Source organism: Gopherus evgoodei, chromosome 3 (assembly GCF_007399415.2).
Source record: "Gopherus evgoodei ecotype Sinaloan lineage chromosome 3, rGopEvg1_v1.p, whole genome shotgun sequence".
In the NCBI taxonomy this organism is placed as follows: domain Eukaryota; kingdom Metazoa; phylum Chordata; order Testudines; family Testudinidae; genus Gopherus; species Gopherus evgoodei.
The window spans coordinates 54,556,941-54,578,160 of record NC_044324.1 but is presented as its reverse complement, the minus strand read 5'-3'; the positions used below and the strand labels follow the sequence as shown (position 1 = coordinate 54,578,160).

The 21,220-nt window shown below is 41.3% G+C and overlaps 1 protein-coding gene across 11 annotated transcripts in view; it reads left to right on the top strand.

Annotated features, from left to right (window-relative positions):
• The first annotated feature begins 7 nt into the window (after window positions 1-7).
• Window positions 8-21,220, top strand: part of ICK (intestinal cell kinase) — a 41,173-nt gene continuing 19,960 nt past the window's right edge. Inside the window, exons 1-10 of one of the 11 annotated variants that reach the window (XM_030555599.1) lie at window positions 8-2,961; window positions 3,477-3,508; window positions 3,726-3,773; window positions 7,511-7,783; window positions 11,757-11,811; window positions 12,880-13,001; window positions 14,039-14,118; window positions 18,177-18,309; window positions 19,505-19,676; window positions 20,868-21,035. In XM_030555599.1, coding sequence (XP_030411459.1) covers window positions 7,683-7,783; window positions 11,757-11,811; window positions 12,880-13,001; window positions 14,039-14,118; window positions 18,177-18,309; window positions 19,505-19,676; window positions 20,868-21,035 — 831 coding nt within the window. In that variant the 5' untranslated portion in view covers window positions 8-2,961; window positions 3,477-3,508; window positions 3,726-3,773; window positions 7,511-7,682. Of the gene's footprint in view, window positions 3,774-7,510; window positions 7,784-11,756; window positions 11,812-12,284; window positions 13,002-14,038; window positions 14,119-18,176; window positions 18,310-19,504; window positions 19,677-20,867; window positions 21,036-21,220 lie in introns of those variants that run through there. The other 10 variants (XM_030555597.1, XM_030555593.1, XM_030555594.1 and 7 more) reach the window with 10 other exon arrangements.

Sequence of the window (21,220 nt, the reverse complement as noted above, 5' to 3'; positions counted from 1 at the left end):
ACGAGCACTGAGAGAAAGGACAGAGCGTCGCCCTCCCGACGCGCGGGCCGCTTAACTACGCAGCGTCGGCATGAAGACTGCAAGTCCCAGCATGCAACACAGCATTCTGCCTGGTTCCCCGCTTGGATCAAGAGGGAGCGTTGCCTCCTGGGCAATGCAGTCTCCGTGGGCCACTCCGCTCGAGGAGAAGCAGTGCATGCTGGGAATTAAATTGTTTTTAACAGGCCAATCAAATGGAAAGGAAGCACAGGCTGCTAGGAAGTGTAGTCTCATGGGCTATTCAACTAGAGATGGGAGCAGTGGCTGCTGGGACCTGTAGTTCCTGCGGGTTGTACGTACCCCTGCAGGTAGGGCGCTAAGGACGTGGGCTGCTGCTTGCTGCTCCACGGTGTATGACAGTGTGTTTGAAGACCATACGTAGAATTACTCAGTGTGGACCAAAGAACAACGTATAATAGCCTAGTAATACAGCACCATTTTCAGCCAATCGAATCCAATGGATCTAACAAACTTTATAATTGTATGTGAATCGCTTCATCCACCACTGACATGCAGCCATCTCTGGAGTGAAATAGGCACCTCTCTGACAATGCTACTCAGCAGTGTAGGATCCCACTCCTAAATTGGTATCAGATAGCCCAGATATCTGGATCACGTGAACTCTTGAATTGTGAACAGGAGCAGGAGTCTCTGTTTTCTAATAGAGTTTGATGCAGGATCGTGGCCAAGCAGACTTGTGGACTTCCACTTTAAGTAGCATAGGGAATCCTAGGGAGGTAGAATTGAAAACACCCGCACACACACACCCTCTCTCTCTCTCCTCACTTGTGGTCCAAGAATAAGAATGAGAAGTTTCCACTTTAAAGGAAAATGTTATAAAAAGTTATGAGCAAGTGAAAACATGAATTTTGAACCTGATCATCCTTCAATTGCAATCAATTGCAAAACTCCCATTGACTTGCACAGGATCCAGGGTTCTAGAACTAAATTTTGCCCTTTGTTGCACTAATGCATCTTAGGGCAAAGCTTGCTTCTTACAGTGTAAATTCTTTGAAATCCACTTAGGTCATTATATCATTACTCCGGCTGGCAAAACAGAAAGTCTTGTCTTTAGCTCTGACTTGGAATCCTATCCTGCTTCCCTCTAAGTCAACAGCAAAACTCCAAAATCCTCAGTAGGAATATGACTGAGACCCTAAAGATTATTTCTAAGGCTCTGATCATGTAACATTTTTCATGGAGGATGACCCTTATAACCACACATAGCCCCACTGACTTCTCTTGGGCTCCATATGGGCCCCAGGATGTATCCATGTGGAACAAATTGCAGAATCCGGGCCTAATTTTTTTTAGTGCTAAGTATGTTTAGTAATAGCCAAGCTTTATATGGATTTTCTCAAGAACTTTAAAAAAAAAATTCAGCAAAACTCTCCAGGTCACCTGTTATTTAAAAATAATAAATGTAGTGGTGCCTCAATTAGCCAAATGTCAAAATGAGTGAATTTGGATAACAGAAGTTTCTAATAGCTGTGGAAATTTTCAGAGTAAATATAAATAGACCTCAGTGGATATGACCCTGTTTTAGACAGCTGAGAGTTTTGGATAACTGAGGAGCAAATGACAGCTTTTCAGAATTGTCATGAACATACATCATCCCACAAACAAAATATACTTGTGTCCTTCTCAATAATAAATCTGAAAACAATTATATTCTAATATTCTTTTTTTACAGATTACCCCGAGTGAATAGGCTAGTAGAATTTTGTAAAACTGGGGCATACATGTATATACATAGTTGTGAGACATTACAATAATGATTTAATGCCAGATTCTTCCCTTCAATAAGCATACACTACTCCTATTGGCTTCACTAAGAATTATGTATGCTTCTATGCAGGCAGAATTTGACCCTTCATTTTTTGTTTTAAATAAAAAAAATAAAGTTAAATGCTGCAAAGGTCAAGATCTATTGAAATCTGTGTCTGGGATAAAATCTAACTTCTCAGATCTTAAAGCACATTTCTGGAAGTTCTATCGCACTTTCAAATTAAGGTCATTTGAGAAAGCCACTGTGAAATAACTATTACTCCATGTCACGGAGTTATATAAAGTCAAGCTTTTAAAATGTATGTATTCCAGTGCAGAATATATTGTTAGGTAACAGTGAAAGTCTGAGCAGGTGGCATTCCTGAGTTCTAAGCCCCCCTCAGATATTACCCTGTATGGTTGGTGGGAGGGGGAGGGGAATAGATGTGCTTTAGTTTCCCCATTTTTAAAAAAAGTATAAATTGAGGTGGAGGAGAAGGGAGAGAGAGAAGACATCCTCTCCTGGCAAAGGTGTTGGTGCTTAAGTACTTGGTGCCCAATTGATTATTCTCCTCCACTTCCCAGTTCTTAATTCAGCCCTATGTTAAAGTCAGTGGGAGCTTTGAGTGCACAAGGAATGAAGGATCAGGCCCTTCTGATTTGTAGGCCTTGATCTCAGCTGCTCTGTGTTGATGAATCTTTGGGCAGCTCACTGTAGGATCTCGTTATAAGATATTTACACTTACTGGCTGAATATGAGCTCAGTAACAATTTATTAATGGTTTATTTTTTGCATTGGCTTGTTATTTTTTTATATTTACATTTGTCTTAAAAAGTTACTAGATTATCTCACGTGGAGATTGTTTTTAATGGAAAAAAAAACCTAACCCTGTCTATATAGTAAATGAATCCCATGCTGTGGAGAGATAGCACAGTGCAAAGGAAAGGCCAGAGAGGGGAGCTGCTGCGCAGCTTTCACCAGGGAAAGCTCCTGGTTGTCCTTGATTAGTAGCCACATTGTCTTTTGTTTGTTTTTCTCCTGACTGGTGAGCGGAAAACTCCTTTTCTTCTCGGCCTCAGTGCAATGATCCTCTCCCAGCTAGATCAGCACTGGCTTCCCTCAGATGGACTTGCCGCATGGTTTCTTGTAGCTGGGTTTGTACTGTGTATGTTGTGATTTATTAGTGCAGTTTTCTCCTCATGTAGACAGTATGTTGTACAAACTGTTTGACTGCTCCTCTTAACAGCTTTTCTATTACTTTCAAATTGCTAGAAATCCTCTTTAAGGGCTCTACGAGCAATTACAAATTGTCTTTTAGAGCAGTATTAGTAGGTTGTAATATAAATGTCCCTAGACATGATGACAGATTTGGAGGCACCCAAAAATGTGGTTAATCCTCAGTTTTTTCTATCCGCAGTCGTGTGGCTCTCACCCTGATTCTAATAGTTGGGTTTAAATGGAGAATATCAGCTGCTTTGGATTGGTGTTTACATTGTGGTTCTTTAACATCATTTGTCTATCCCCCTCCCCACACCATGGTTTTAAGGCCTTTTCTTTTGACATCTCAAGTAGAGCTATACGGGAAAGTTTTCTGACTAGGCCTGCATGGGAGGGACTTCAAGATACAAATTTCTTGTTTAGTAGCAACCATTTTTCATTTATTTTTCAGATGGTGTTTTGATTTAGTATGACTTCATTTATGTAAGTGTATATGAAAATTATTCTATGGGGAACATGCCTTGTGGCCTACAAATATGACCAGTTAAATTAATTCAAATTTGTCTTTTGTTCTTGCTTTGAAAATGATAGTTTGACTGTTCCTACAGAAATCATAAGGTAAATGTTAAATTTGTTCTCTGTATAGACAACAGTACAGAAAACTCTTTTATAATGGAGTTTAATTATTCTTTTGCTACAGTTGCGTAATACCAAGTGACTACCATAGAATGGGCTGGATTCATCAAAGGTAAATAGTTTTGATTTTTACTAATAAATGACGTGTGTATTCATGGAAAGTGCTGTTAGTTAGGATGCTGCTAGCTCTATGGCTAGTTACCAGATTTCAGATAAACTTCTTTACAGAGAGCTAGAATTTCATAAATACAGTGCTATTGCCTCCATCCTTGCAGGGTTTAAAAACAAATAATAAAATTGAAACTCGGTCACAGGCATTAGCACTGTCTTGTTTGCTTTAGAATTTTTTTTTAGAAGTAACTTTTGTTAAACAGAAAAGAAAAATCCATCGATACATACCATCATCACTTGAATCCAGCTCAATATCATACATGTTTGTAAAATTTCCCTACTCTTTCTAACAGCCTGACCTTCCAAGCACTTGTGCATGTGGGTAAATTTACGCATGAGTAGTGCTATTGAAGTCGGTGATTTCAGTAGGATTACTCACCTGCATACGTGTTTGTAGGATGGCACTCTGAATCAGTTCTTGTCCGTTCTGTGGGGGCGATGGTAAGGGTGAGGAGGCTACCAGTTGCTGGATGCTTTTGGCACTGTGGTAGCCAAAAGGCATATAGATGAGTTTAGATGATGTGACTCATACTTATGAAATTGTCAATGGGGGCTTTTCATTCTTAAGAGATTATTTCAAGCTAGTTTATATAATGTTCTTTATATTGTATTTCAAAATGCTTTACAGATACAAAGCTAGACAGTGTTAATTTAAAACAATATATTCTAAACCAACAGATTTATTTGCAGAGATTACTGACAACAAATTAGATTATCACAACTGAAAGAATTTTTAAAATTGACTTGTCACTGTTTATGCTGGGTTGTTTGTTTTTTTTGCATTTCTCTTTATTTTTTACAATGAAAATTAATGAAGTCAGTTTCAATTTGTTTTATAATCAGTTTCACTTTTGGATTCTCAGTGCTGTATTCTTTGTCTTTCAAACATTAGAAGGGAATAAGTATTTAAGCAAATACAATCTCAATGACAAAATCTCAAAAATGAATAATTTTTATTGAATTTACAAAAAAGATGTTGGTCTGAATTTCAGTTCACAGTGCCCTTAAATAATAATTAACGCTTTGTTTTCAGGGTGATGCGCAATAATAAAGTTTTTGTTTGTGTGTTTTATGGGACTCTTCTTTTGATTTAGGCCCAAAATTTATGGTTTATTTTGATTTTTTTTTAAAAAACTTATACAAAACTGAAAATTGCTAGGCTTTTTTTTTATTATTATTTATTATTATTACAACAAAACCACTATTTTGTTAAATTTCAAGCCAACCCCAAACCCCCACGCTCAACATTTAAAAAAACTTCCTGTAGTTTTTACTTTCTGCATAGATTATAAATCGGATTATACATAAAAGTGAAACTGACTAGGGCTGCTCTACACAATGACAGGCTGCTAGATTGAAGAGCCTGTCATTAAATATTTGTTCCATTATGTAGACTAATGCATTATGACCCTGACTAATGCATTGTGCCCCTTTCATGAGGAAAGTATTTGCTGAGACTTCTACGGTCTGCCAGATTTTACATGTTTAGTTCAAAATTGTACAGATTCATTTCTTGTGCCATTATTATTTATTACCTTTTCATTGATGGAAAAACACAAGGAGTCTTGCTTTGTTGTCTAAATTTGATATTGAGAGACCTGAATTATTGGTCCGATCACAGGTCTGGGAACAAGGAGTTAGAGTTAAAATCCTTGGTCTGCCACCGACTCCTCAGACTTGGTTTAAATCACTTAAGCCAAAACTTTCACGCCTGAATACCCAATAAAGTGGCCAACAAGCAAGTGGTTCTCCAGAGCTCCCCAAAGTGCTGCTGCTATGGACCAGGTCTTGCCTGTTCCATGGCAAGTTGTCAAGCATAACGGACCTAAATTCTTTGACGATGTCCCTTGACTGTGCAGTATTCTGGTATGGCAGGCTGGGAATTCTATGGCACCTTCATTTAAATTATGGACCAACCTACAGTATTTGTATTATTCATTTTTAGGTTAACATTAATCAGTACAGTAGCCCCTCCTTTTTTATTTTGTTTTAAATATATCTTACACTTCCAATTTTTGAGGGAGGCTGGGATTGTGAGCTATACACATTTACTGGATAGTTCTTCTAAAATTATAGAGTGAAATACCCTGTTGACAATTAAATTGCTATCTTCAGGTTTCAGTTAGTAATCTATTGGGATGAATGGGCAGTTCACACCTCTCGGAAACATTGGTTCTGGCTGTGCAGCCCATCTGCATTGTTTCCGTTTCAGGGTTAAAAAAAGTTTAAGGGTAGCTTTGATGCAGAACAATTGTTCAGCAAAGTGTGGATTTTGAGGCAAATTCTGATGAATTGTGGAGTCTAAGTGCCTTCTAGGTAGGGAAAGTGGTTGTCCCCTCCGTACATGATACATAAACTGACAAAAGCTGTTTTGACATTAATGGATTTCTTTCCCACATCAGTGCAATAGGTTTACAGATCCCAGTGGGATGCAGAAGCAGCCTATTTCAGGCAGGGCTTAACTGCTAAGAAAAAGGGGAAAAAATGCTAACATCTTAATTCAATCGGACCATTCCAACTTACTGTAAAACACCCCTGTTGCTGCCAGCATCATTGCAAGAGTAGGTATTTATGTACTGGTGACATTGACAGTGGTTGGGCAACCTGTCCTGTTGTTGGGAAAAGAGGATGCAGGAGATTTATTTGCAGCTCGCTCCATCACTAAAACACTCCTATATTTTCCCAGTTAAGGCAGCACAGGGAGCATGTGGTAAGGGTACTGACATAAGGGTACTGCAGCAAATCTGTTGACATGTAATTCAGGCTACACAAACAGCTTACAAAGGAAAAAGCCACTGCTCTTCTGCTCAGAGATGATATTAAGTTTCTTAATAAGAGGAGTAAGAAGGCATGGAACTGACCATAACACAGACAAGCTTGCAGATGTGATTCTTGTTCCCACTATTTAGCTTAATTTCAAAGGTCTGACTACTTTACATAGTATAGGTCACATTTTGTTCCATTTTGTAATAAGTTGATTTAAGCATTAAGGAATCATTGTCAGGGGTTGGACTGGAGAAGCTAATAAGCACTATTCATCTTTATTTTCTATTATTCTTTTATTTGCACTGTGCCCGGGTGATGGGTCTGGTAGGTAATTTGGGTATATAAAGTATTCCTGGAGCCCGACTTTATCCCTAAGAACCCTGAGATAAACGTGGTCTTGTCTGGTTTGAGTATCTTTTCCCTTTAAAGGATAGGTATGACTCTACCCCTCATGCAGAGGGACATCTTGGAAAGTTAGGAAAGCTGGTTTGTCAGAGCTCTGCACTGATTGCAATATGACTAGATAGTTTTGCTAAAACAGATACCCTGCCACGTAATTAGAGATGCTCAGTTCCCTTGCTGGGGCTGCTATTTCCAGGCCATGAGAACTCATTCTGTGCTTTTGGTAACTGTAGTGTTGCTTATTGCTACCCATTGGGGTTGCCGTCACGTCTGATGCTAATTACAGGCCCTGCAATGGCAGCTGGGATGGGAGCGTGTAAAGGAGTGCGAGGTCTCCTTGTGTACATGCCTATTTAAGGCCAGACCCAATCTGGCTCTTTCATTTTGGACAACCAGGAAAAATGCCTGTTTGTGCTCCTGGATGTCTTTGGGACGAAAGGAGGCTTGAAACAAGACAACTTTGAAAAATGCAAATAACCCAAATCCACTGGATTGTGTTCTGTATTTCAGACCAGAGGCTGAGCCTTGAAAACATGACTCTTGTGGCTCTTCGTGTAGTCCTGAGTACTCTGTATTTATGCTGCCACAGAAAGAACTGGTTACACTCAGAGGAGAAACACGTCAGCTGCAGGGAAGCATGTACTAAGGACTGAAATGAATTTGCAGCCAAAGGATCCACATCATGAATAGATACACTACTATCAAACAGCTTGGCGATGGGACATATGGCTCCGTCCTCCTAGGGAGAAGCATTGATTCTGGAGAGCTAATTGCCATTAAAAAGTGAGTCACTTTATTCCTTAATGTAATAGTATTACACTGGTATGTAACCAACTAATATATATCATGTGTTCAATTGGTTTTGCAACAAGGTCTGAGAATCTACAATATACAATTCTGCATCTTAATTCTCAGCCACTAAATATGGAACATAAAATGAATGGTATGTCACCTTTTGTCTGTTACTTATGTCCAATTGTAATACACAGTCCAAATTGTTTGAGGCCTATTTAATTTTCAGTGTCTCACTTAATTGCTTCAGAGACCTCTTAGTGAGTTTTTAAATGGCCCACCTGTCTAAGGCCTGATCTACATTTAAAATGTAAATTGACGTAGCTGTGTTGCTTCTGAGTGTGTAAAATCAACACCCCCGAGTGCCAGAGGTATGCCAACCTAACCCTTGGTGTAGATGCAGTTAGGATGACGAAAGAATGCTTCCATCAGTCTAGCTACCATGGCTCAGCAAGGTGGATTACCTAGAGTGATGGGAAAACCCCCTTCCATTGCCATAGGAAGTGTCTACACTACAGTAGCCTAGCAGGTCAGCTGTGTATTCTCATGGCCATTGCAGGGTTTGTGAGCAAAGATTCATGCTAGCGAAAGGCAAAGTTACTACTGCAAATCTGTCATGGGAATAGATACAGGCAAAAAGATTATCTTGTGATTAAATCAGGTATTTGAAGTTATGCCTACGCACGGTTTGCTAATAGATTACATTTTCTATGTGGAGTGAAATGGCACTGTGAACACTCCCCAAATGTTTCCGCCAGTCAAAACTAGCCTTTACTAATGTATTAGAGTATGTCTACACTACGGAGACTACAGTTGCATAACTATGTTGGTGTAACTATGTCAGTATAATTCCTTAATGTTGACACAACCTATACTGATGGTAGGGTTTGTGCCTTCAGTGTAGGAATACCACCTCCCTGAACAACGGTAGCTATGCTAGTGGATGTATTCTGCCTCAACGTAGCTGTGTCTACACTAGGGGGGTAGGTTGGCATAGCTATGTTCAGTCAGGTGTATATTTTTCATACACCCTGTCATAAACAGATAGTTAAGGATTAATGCCTCTTTTACCTGTAAAGGGTTAAGAAGTTCACCTAGCCTAGCTGACACCTGACCAGAGGAACCAATGGGGGAACAAGATGTTTCAAAAGGAAGGAGGGAAGTTTTCCTTTGTTGAGAGTTTCAGTTTCAGGAGGAGTGAAAAAGATCAAGGAACCAGCCTCTTATCAGAGTAGTAAACTTTTAGAAAGAGATAAATAGGTTTTTGTTTATTTTCTTTGTAACTTGTCTTGGTACCATTAAGGGAATTATCAAATTTGGGTATTCTTGTGTGTATTAAGATTTTTGCCCAGGGGAACATCCTCTGTGTTTTGAATCTGTTGTCTGTGAGAGTAGCTAGTATGCTAATCTCTCCCAGAGGGTTTTTTTTTACCTTTCTTTTCTTTAATTAAAAACCTTTTTCTTAATACCTGATTGATTTTTTTTTCCTTGTTTTTAGATCCAAGGGGGTTGGGTCTGGATCCACCAGGAGTTGGTGGGAGAAAGGAGGGGGGTATGGTTAATTTCTCCTTGTTTTAAGATCCAAGGGATTTGGATCTGTGTTCACCAGGAAATTGGTGAAGTCTCTCAAGACTACCCCGGGAAGAAAAGTAGTGCTTGTGAGTGGTAGCAGCAATACCAGATCTAAGCTGGTAATTAAGCTTAGAAGTGTCCATGCAGGTCCCCACATCTGTACCCTAAAGTTCAGAGTGGGGAAGAAACCTTGATACACCAAACCCAAGTGGCTAAGTCAACCTAACTTTTAAGTGTAAGGCAAGCCTTGTTTCCTCAGGTGAATTGGCAAAGTCAGGTGTACACAAACCCTTGAAAGGGTAAGACTCAAATGAATTTACCTCAAACCCCCACAACCACCACCATCTCCCAATACCATAAATGCATTGTTTCCTGTTTCAAGAGTTAAGTGTGTTCTCTCTGTAACAGATGAAAACATTCTGTCCTGAACATTAGCCCTTATTGTTGCTCCTTGGTTGTTAAGACTATTCATCTGGAAAACATTTCTTACCGTTTTCATAGCAGAATGATCCAATAATATAGACTCCCTGCGCCAAATTCTTGATATAACCATGAAGTAACTGTTTTTTGACAATGGAGTTAGTCTATATTGACACACTGGTGTATGTCTGGTAACTGAGGGCAGAATTTGGCCCCGTGTTCACAAAGCTCCTATTGACTTTGAGAATTTGTGCGAAGCCCACCACCTTTTGAGTTATGATTTATTATTTTTTTTGGTTGCACACACCCCCCTCCTTCCCCAACCCAGACAGGCTGGGTGACTTCCTGAGGTGAATCAGGAGGTGGAGGCTGCATTCCCTCTGCGGACACCACCGTGCGGAACTGGCTCAGGCCTCACTGGCCCCTGCCCTCTCCCCCAAAATAGAAGTCAAACTACACCTTATGCCCAAAGTCCTGCCCCATGGCCCCTGCTGGGCCCTGCAGTTTTTATAGCATGTAGGGTGGGGGGCTCGGAAAGAAAAAGGTTGAGAACCCCGTGTAACAATCCAATCCACTACTTTATATAACAAAAAGGGTGTTTTAGCATAGACACAGCCTGTTTTAGCATAGACAGTGCTTATCTAGCCATGTTAAAGACTGCTGAAGCTGTGTTTTCGCTAGGCGAAAAAAGGTGTATTTTATGTGTTTAAACTAACCCATTTTACATTCTAGTGAAGGCACATGGTAGCTCTACCTAGGGTTTTACCTCAACCTGCTAATGTGGGTTAAAACTACAACTGTCTTGTCTTTGCTATAGTATAACACAGATTACTTTACTTTTATAGGAGTTAGAAGCAATGTTGGACAGCTATTGTCCACCATTGTTGTAGCCACCACAGCTGTAGCATGGTTTCCTACTTGTGCAGTGTGCTAGCAAGGCTTTGGATAGCAAAAAGCAACTACTTCCTTTTGAGGCTTCATCATAATGCCAAACTGAATCTGTGGAACAAACCAGCACAGTGGAAGAAGTGATAGCCAAAAGCATGGCATCTTCAGGCACAGCGCAGTCACTGCCAAACAAACCAAGCCACTTGGAATGATTTTTTTGTTGTTATTTTTTAAATCAAAATACCAGGGTGCTTTCCCCAAGTTGAAAAATGCCTACAGTAACAGTTAGTGATTCTGTACTGAGGTGACAAAGCTCTTCTATGCACACACACTGTCTACTATGGAAATGAACTGCATTTTAAAGAAATGAGCATGCTTTACTTAGGTGGCGCATAACACACTATGTTTACACAGTAAGTAACATGGTAAATTCTATTACAGGTTGGAAGTAAAGAGTGAACCATCTCTATGAAACTGGCTGTGTTTAGTAGGTTGGGGCAAGAGGCCAAAGTGGACAGGAAAACAGATCTTGGTGAAGTTAGTCGGGAAGAGAATCTTTTTGGGGGAGGGGGCAATTAAAAAGGGTGGGGAAACCTGCACACTGAAAAGTGCAGGTATTGAGGAATAGAAGAGGAGGAAAGGCATAGAGGGCACAAGAAGAAATCAAGGTGCAGAAAAGGAGGAAATAGGGAGGGAAAGAAGGAACAAAAATAGACCTTGTTATAAAAGTGTGGAGGGGTGTGTGTTTGTTTATTTTAAAATAAAAGACTGACTTTTGTTCATTTTGAATCTGATATAAGTGTTAGAGCTTGATTGTTTGTTTGTAAACAGCTTACTTCTTTTAGCTCGGGAAAGGAAGTGGGGACCAAAGTCACTTACCTTGAATTGTAGGGTGTTTTCTTAATGCTATTTAAAACAAAAAACTTCTTCTACAGCATTGTATTATTTTGTATACTAACTCCCATATAGCACCTTTCATCTAGAGATGTAAAGTGCTTTGACAGATGGGGAAACTGAGGTGCAGAGACTTATGGAGTTCAGATTTGTAATGGCACTGACTGTTGTTTCTCTTCTCCCCCCCCAGGATGAAGAGAAAGTTCTACTCTTGGGAGGAATGCATGAATCTTCGAGAGGTTAAGGTACTTGTTAATTCCAAGGATGGTTACTTTTCAACCCAACATTTACATGGCCTTTTACATTAGAACAGTTCTCCCTGGTGTTTCTAGGTAACATAGACCCATTCTAGCTCTGTGAAGAGCCTCATTAGCAGTCCCTGCAGTAAGAGCTGTGGAGTATGTTTGTGGTAGCTTTGCCATTTCCTCATTCTTCCTTAAAACTATCACATGCTGTTTGTAGTAATGCTAAAAACTATTGATTGTAGACAGCTGGTGCCAGATTGTAGCTGGTGGGGAGCAGGCTCCTGCCAGCAAACCTGCAATCAGCAGCAGCTGCCCAAGGGAGAAGATAGCCATCTAAATTCTAGCTGTTCCTATGGCAGGGCTGCACTGCAAGAATTCTAACAGGAGCTGGGAATAGCATTGCAGTATGGATTTTAAGGTTTATATGCTCTTCATTACCAACAGTATCTGTGCATACACTCCTTTCCATGCAGGGTAGTCCTGTTCCTGGATAATTAGACCAGAGGCACAAATAATGCAGCTCCAACAGCAGTGGTGTCAGTGGGAGCACAAGTGTAGAAAACTTTAATCACATCTCCTCTAACCCTGCTTAAAACAGGATTTATCTATGCTGTTTCTACCACTGGTTATCAAAAAAGGTGAGACATTTTAGAGGGAAAAGACCTACAGGGTGAATTAAGGACTGCGTTCACTCCAAAATCTGATCTGGCAGCATAGGTGCACAAGTAGAGTGGAAGATCCTCCAGCGAGAAGTTGTGTTGGGAGAAGACACAGCCAATCAGATGTGTAACAGTGAGTCAGTTGGGTGTGTCTAGCTGGCAAGCTTAGCACAATTAAAAGCCAATATGTTTGCACAAATCAGCCTGCACATATAACTCAGAGCACTTGCAAATGTATATGTCAGTTGCTTTCTTAGGAAATCTGGTCTTTAAATCTGTAGCTACCTGCTACTTAAACAATTAAACAGCATTTCAGTTTAGCTTATGCAACAAGGGCTTCAAGGTAAGTGAAATGGAATTCTTCTTTATAACAATGTGTGTGACATCCTTTTGTATTTTATGCTTCTAGTCTTTGAAGAAATTAAACCATGCCAATATAGTAAAACTGAAAGAAGTTATCAGGGAAAATGATCATCTTTATTTTGTGTTTGAATACATGAAGGAAAATCTTTACCAATTGATGAAAGAAAGGTATGTAAATTACATCACAAACACATTCCTGATACAAACTTAACTATAACAGTAATGAGTTCATGTTTCTGAGCTGTCTTTGACATCCATATCTTTTAAAGGTTGCAGTTATATTTAGTCTCTAAACACAATCTTAGTTTAAAGTTGTATATTACAGTAGAAAATGTGGCCCTTGCTCTATTTAAGGGCCTAGCTACATCAAGGATTTTTGCACTAGTATAACTATATCTGATGCAACCCTCCCAGTGTGCTCACGTTGCATCAGTGTAAAGCAAAGCAAGTTATATTGGTACAAGCCCCTCTTCATAGGGATGCAGCTCAGGGATGTACTACGGCTTTCATCGGTATAGCAAAACCAGAGTAAAACTCCCTAATGTGGACATGCCCTTAATAGAGTTCAACTGATAGACCAGGCTTTCATAAATTGAAGACAAAGGTCTAGAATGTATTTGTTGCCGTGAATGTACAGGTACTGCAATTGCATACACAAACTAGGCATTTGTGCATACGCAAATGGATATTTAGAAACTAAAATGACATTTTGGTTGCACGTGTGAGCAATATGCATACCCAGGTGTGGTCAGGTACACTAAATCAGATGGACAAATGTGTTTTAGACCTTTATTATATGAAGTTCTGTACCTCAAGAAAATGAGTACTTATTATACAATACTGTCATAGGCTACTCCCTTAGGCGTCTCCCACTGATGTCCTTTCCTGAATGCTGACATATCAGTAGAACTGGTTTGGGGGTGGTCCTCCAGCTGTGTATTTTATAGACTGCACCCTCTTCTGGGGGCATAAAGCAGTCCAAATGAAACAGGCCAACAAAATAATCCTCCTGCCCTCAAAGTAGTCCACTGCTGTTCTCCATGAGGCAAAAGGTGAGTGGTCTCAGGGGATTGGGAACCCAGATCCCCTTTACAGTGTGTCCATAGGCCAGTTCAACCACTCCAGGCTCTAAAGAATACAACAGAGCAAAGATAACCCCTCTGTCACTGCATCAGTAACTTTTTTCTTTTCTTTTTACCCTACAGAAACAAACTGTTTCCTGAATCTACAATTAGGAATATTATGTATCAGATCCTGCAAGGGCTTGCATTTATCCATAAACATGGTAGGCTGTATTTTGGCTCTAAATATTTTTAACTGGAGCATGATAGTGTCTGCATGTTAGTTTTAAAATAAATAATAAAATTCTTCTGTTAAATGGAGTCATGGGTGCTATTAATAGGAGATGGGCTGTTCACTTTCAGGTCACTGATTCCAAGTTGGACACGGTTGCCAGTGACCACAAATAATTATCTGCTTGGTAGCCTGTGATGTTCAACTAATCTGGCAGCTTGTCTAGTTCCTAATGCATAAGATTCCACATCACAAAACTACCAACACAACTGGCACTAATGGGCATCTTTGTTGACCATCCTAGAAAAGACACCAAAGATTGGGCATGGAGACTAAAGCCTCTCCAGGCAGTCAGTTCAGGTGAGGGTTAAGGCGTCTTGGTGGGACAGTGTGATAAGATTTGCACTGGTGCTATCTATGCTGTACCTGTTCTCTGGACAAATGAGGGTTTCCACCTCTAGAATTTATAACTTGGCACTTCTCATGACTTCAATTATGTAGTGTGTATGTGTGAAACATATTCATACATTATTACACTTATGGTAAAATATCCCTGTGGTAAATAGCTTTGATAGTCTTACGATAACAATAAGAACTGACTTTCTTGGCCAGCCAGCACTAATAAGACCAATGTTTGAATCAAGCAATTATTTCTTTTTAAATTTAGAGTTTACTCTTAGTGTTCCCTATGCATTGCAATACTGTCTTGTAATTTTAATATACTTACAGCAGTGGATTCCAGTCCCGCAAACCCTCCATAGGCAGAACACCATCAGTGGAGCTCTGTGGGTGGTGGGCTTACAGGAACACCGTCCCAATGGAAGAAAACACAAAATCATCACTGATAAAGTTTACAGATGATCCAAAAATTGGGAGAGTGGTAAATAATTAAGAGGACTGGTCACTGATTCAGAGTGATCTGAATCACTTGATAAACTGGTCTTAAGCAAACAATATGCATTTTAATATGGCTAAACATAAATGTACACCTTTAGGAACAAAGAATGTTGGCCATACTTACAGGAGGGGGGATTCTAACCTGGGAAGAAGTGACTCTGACAAAGATTTGGAGATCATAGTGCATAATCAGCTGAACATGAACTCCCAGTGTGATGATGTGATCAGAACTGCTAAGGCAGGCCTGGGATGCATAAAAAGGGGAATCTCAGGTAGGAGTAAAGGGTTATTTTACCTCAATACTGGTCACTGATGATAGAAAGCTATGTCCGGGTCTGGTGTCCACAATTCAAGAAGGGTGTCGATAAGTTGGAGAAGGTTCTGAAAAGAGCCACATGAATGATTAAAGGATTAGAAAACATGGTTTATAGTGCTGAGATGGTTAAGGCATGAACTGAGTACAGTCTGTTTGGGGAACAAAATATTTAATAATGGGCTCTTCAATCGAGCAGATAAATATATAACACAATCCAATGGCTGGAAATTGGAGCTAGACAAATTCAGACAGGAAATAAGGCATACACTTTAAAGGTGAGAATAATTAATCATTGGAACAAGTTACAAAGGGTAGATGCTCCATCACTGACTATTTTAGGAAAATATCTGGTCTTGATTTAAAAAGATCATAGAACCATAGGATTAGAAGGGACCTTGAGGGTTGTCTAGTGTAAACCCCGCCAAGATGCAGGATCATCCAAGACTGATGCCTATCCAGATTCCTGTTAAAAACCTCCAGTGAAGAAGTTTCCATGACTTCCTGAGGCAATTTGCTCTATTGTCCAACTTTTCATACAGTTCGGAAGTTTTTCCTCAGATTTCATCTAAATCTGCTGTGTTGTAATTTGAACCTCTTGCCACAGAGGCAGGACAAGAGACAATAGAACAATTTTTTTTTCTCCATCTTTAGGAATGCTAGAATATACTCTAGGAACTACATTGGAGAAGTTCTCTGGCTTGTGTTATACAGGAGGTCAGACTAGATGATCACAATGGTCCCTTCTGGCCTTGGAATCTGAAAATTACTTCACATGCTTTAGATTTTACTTTTATAAGATGTGTTCCTGCTAATGGCCTTATTCTCCTCCATTCACATTAGTGAGCCTAAGACAGGGGTGGGCAAACTTTTTTTTTTTTTTTTTTTTGGCCTGAGGGCCATGTCGGATTTTGAAAATTTTGTATGGGGGCGATAGGAGGTGGGGGCTGGGCCACAACCCCCTCCCTATCTGCAGTCCCCCACCCCGGGACCCCTGCCCCATCCAACCATCCCCCCCCTTCCCTGAGGGCCCCCAGACCCCCACTGCCCCATCCAACCTCCTCTCATTCCTGACAGCCCCCCAGGGACCCCTGCCCCCATTCAAACCCGTTTTTCCCCCCAACCAGCATCCATGCCCCCTGACCACCACCGCGAACTCCCCTGCCCTCTGTCCAACCCTCCCTGCCCCCTTACCTCGCTGCCTGGAGCACCAGTGGCTGGCGGCACTAAAACTGCACCGCCCAGCTGGAGCCAGGCCGTGCCGCCGCTGCTTTCACCACCACAGAGCACCGGGTCAGGTAGGGTGCTGCAGCTATGCTGCCCCAGGAGCTCGCAGCCTTGCCGGCCCAACGCTCTGGGCGGCGGTGGAGCGAGCGAGCTGAGGCTGGGGGGGATAGGAGGGGCTGGGGGCTAGCTTCTTGGGCCAGGAGCTCGGGGGGGCTGGGCAGGATGGTCCCTCAGGCCTGTAGTTTGCCCACCGCTGGCCTTAGACATACTTAAAGGGAACAAGAAATCTCTGCCTGTCACAACTACAGAAAATCAAATGTTTTAAAACATTAATGTAAAATGAGCTGTGGACAAATCTCTTAAGTCCTCACTGGTACAACCTAGCAAAGAAAGCACAAGCATTCAGGATGTTTTGTATCTCTGTCCTGCATATTCTTGCTGTACAAAATGTAACTAATCAGTCCTTGACAAACCACTGAATTGTTACGTTGATCTCCTGCACTCTGGATTGTAAATGATTTCTACTAAGATGTTGTGAATCACAGTCACAAGGAAGAGTTGGAAGATTTTGCCACACCAGAGGCAATATGGTCTTGTAGCTAATTGCATAAGACTGCAGGTCCTGAGACCTGGGTTCTCTTTGTATTTCTGCAACAGAGAAACAAGTCACAAACTCTGTCTCTGTTTTCACCAACTGTAAAACACACACATACTTGATATTTTTACATCACAGTAAAACAAGTATATTGATTTTTTTTTCCAGTTTCTTTGGTGCTTACCCAGATACCTAAACATCTTCCAAAACTTAAAACTCACAAACCAAAATTTTCAATAGTGAACTTTATTCAGTTGTTCTAGCTACGAGTTTGCTAGTGAATAGGCTGTCTCCTAAGCCATTCCATCCAACCATAACACAAAAATCCTACCTAAATCCTCCTTCAACCTACAGTCACTGCATGTCTGAGATGACAGCCCAGCCCCACTCCCCCACACACATTTCCCCTAATGCCTGCAAGAAAAGACAGGCTTTCCAGCATGCCCGGAAGTTTAAGAAGTCCAGGCTTTGGCAGCACAAGAAGGGAAGCAAATTCTATAGTGAAAGACTCCTTATGGTGAGCACTTTTCTAGCAACTCCCTCATTTGTATCCACTGTAGCTCAAGTGCACCTGCCACTTTCCACCATGGCTGGGAAGACAAACTTTTGTAAAGTGTTTAGAGATCCTTAGATGGAAGGAACTAGAAATATAAAGAATCGTTCTTCTTTTTTTTTTTTCCCCCACAGAATTTTGCTTAAATTAAACTAGGGGGAGATTTTGCTATTTAGGCGCTTGCCTATTAAAACAAAATAAAATTAACATCTTCCATTAACATTAAAGGAAGATGGGCAGGGAGTTGGCCACACGGCTTTGAAAATCTCAACATCTGTGTTCTTACCCTCATGGGCTGACTAAAATATGTAGACTAGCACGGTTAAGATTATTTTAGACAGTTGTGACCTGCTGTTGGACCTGCAATAGCAGCAACTGAAGTGAAGACATCTAGGTAGGAAAAAAATAAAGGCTACAAATGGGTGTAAAACTGCAGTGCAGACTGATGTTTAATTTGAATTGCAGGGTTCTTTCACAGAGACTTGAAACCTGAAAACCTCCTTTGCATGGGACCAGAACTTGTGAAAATAGCGGACTTTGGCTTAGCCCGAGAAATCCGATCTAGGCCTCCTTATACAGACTATGTATCTACAAGATGGTAAATGCAATGTAAATGTTTGGCTGTTTTATGAAATTGTATGTCTAGAAGTCATGCCTTTAGATAAGACAAAACTTTAAGCTAAGGATAATGTCATTGTTGGTCCATAAAACCCAGTGCATCACATTTTTAATTTAGCATAATTAAAAGGCTTCAAAATGTGTAAGACAGTGGATGTACAAACAAATGGCAGTAGCATAGCTGAAATGTATAGATACTGCTTAACCTACTGTGAATATGAAGAATAGTCTCCAGAACGAGCAGTGCTCCGAGCCCACCACAATCACTATAGAGCAACTGAAAAGGCTGTTAGAGCACTGTGCTCTTCTGACTGGCACTAAGAAATAGCATTTGGGGGTGAGGAGAGTTACTATAAAAGCAAGCAGGGAAAAGGAAGACACAATAACCCAGTTTAATCAATGATTCCTGCCATCTGTCCACCTAATACTAACAGATGACCCCCCCCCCACTCATCCTTCTAATCTTAAACCAAAAGCGTCCATACTTTGTCAGCTTCCTTCATCAGCCCATGTGGGTGGCTGAGGCAAAACTGCAGATCTTGCTTCAGCAAAGAGAAGTTGGCCAAACACATCTCTGAACTTTGAAATAAATTTGAATCTGAGACAAAGAACCATAGGCAAAAACTGAGTTTTTTCATGATAAGCAGGGTTAGGACCTTGTCACGGATGACCAAAATCTTCAGCACAGCTTGTGTTAAGTCCACTTTTTTTTCTCAAATGTTCTCACTGAAAATCAACTTTATAAGAAGCAATGAAAGTGGGAGGAAAATTGCCACACAACTTCAGTTGCTGAGAATAAATCTCTACTTTGTGCATAAGGCCCAATTCTGCAAAGTGCTTGGCCCTCTCTACTCTCATTGACTTGATGGGAGGAGGAGTGCTGAGCATTACCTCACAGGTTCGGGCCTTCAGCTCTTAAAGTGCTTCATGATGTGCACTGTCTAAGAAATAATGGAAGGATGTGATGGGGCATTCTGGGAATATCATGTGACTTCAAACCCTGACTCTAAAAAAGATAGTCTTGTGCCTTGGGTGGGGGTTGCTGGGAATCCTTTAAAGGATGCATTCTGTCTCCAGCGAGGCAGAGAATGAAAAATCACAGGCTGGCCCACTTGAGGTAACCGTGTTCTGCAGTACTTGTTTGATTTGTGAATGCTATAAACTTATTTTTATAGGTATAGGGCTCCTGAAGTTCTTCTGAGGTCCACCAGTTATAGCTCTCCCATTGACATCTGGGCTGTCGGCTGTATAATGGCAGAGGTTTACACATTAAGGCCTCTCTTCCCTGGTGCCAGTGAAATCGATACTATATTCAAGATTTGCCAAGTACTGGGGACACCGAAAAAGGTAGCTAAGTGAGATCCACGTTTTCAATGTGTATTGCTTCGTGCATTGATGATACTACGCCTAGGACAGGGGTGGGCAAGCTACGGCCCAAAAGCCATTTTAAGCCAGTCTGTGAGCTCCAGCCAGGGTGCCAGCTCGGGAGCCACACCACATGGCTCCCTGAAGCTGCGGCATGGCCCCACTCTGCGGGTTGGGGGCCACTCATGTGGGAACTAGAGAAGGGACGTGCCATTGCTTGAGGTAAGCACCTGCACCCCTGAGCCTCTCCCCATGCCCCAACTCCTCGCCCCAGCCCTGATCCCCCTCCCAATCTCCAAATCCCTCGATCCCAGCATGGAGCACCCTCCTGCACCCCAACCTCTCATCCCCAGCCCCACCCAAAGCCTGCACCCCTAGCTGGAACCTGCACCCCTTCCCGCACCCCTGTCCCAGCCCTGATCCCCTTTCTGTCATCTGAACCCTCAGTCCCAGCCCAAAGCATCCTCCTACAACCCAAACTCCTCATTCCCCACCCCACCCCAGAGCCCGCAGCCCGAACCAGAGCCCTCACCCCCTCCCGCACCCTAACCCCAATTTTGTGAGCATTCATGGCCCGCCATACAATTTCTATTCCCCGATGTGGCCCTCAGGCCAAAATGTTTGCCTATCTCTGGCCCAGGATATAAGATAGAATGTTACTTTATCCTCTTCATACTTCTTGTTGCCATAGTCCAGTACTGATCTCAGAGGTGAAATAATAAAAATTGCATTATCTGTGAGGTCAGCAGTTAAAATCTGTATCCTTGAAAATTGTGACATTAAAAAAGACCTGTCCAGAAAGGAAGAATTTTATCGGATAACAATTCTTTGAAATTTCCAATGTCCTTAGGCCCTTTCTATGAAATTAGCCTCATTTACAGTTGGGTCCACATGTCTGTTCTGGTTCAGTGGCCAGGACAACTGGGGGATGGACAATCTCTTCCACTCCCATTTCTGCCGTTGACTTGATGTGTGATCCTGTACAGCAGGTTTCCTGGTGTCTTTTTAAAAAAAATAAAATTGTTACAGCAGTGCTTTGAGGTTAATTCATTAAGCCTGTAAAGAACTCTAAAATGGTTGATGAGAGGTGCTGAAAGTGAACAGTATTGGTACTTAAACATCAGAGCTCTTAATTGTTGGGCTTTTCAGTGATCAAAATACTGATTCTTTCAGAATGACTGGCCTGAAGGCTACCAACTTGCAGGTACCATGAATTTTCGCTGGCCCCAGTGTGTACCTAACAACTTAAAGACCCTAATTCCAAATGCTGGCAGTGAGGCTGTTCAGCTCATGCGAGACATGCTACAATGGGACCCCAAAAAGCGACCAACAGCTAGTCAGGTTTGTTTTCCGTTTTCTTTACTATGTCTTTTTGTGCAACTGATAGTTGCATTATCTGTGAGGTCAACAGCACTCTGTCTTTGCCCTGACTGTCATTAATTACCCTTGTGGCTGTAAATTGGAGAGGGTGGAGATGAGCCACAGGAATGATTAAAGGTTTAGAAAACATGCCTAATAAGACTCAA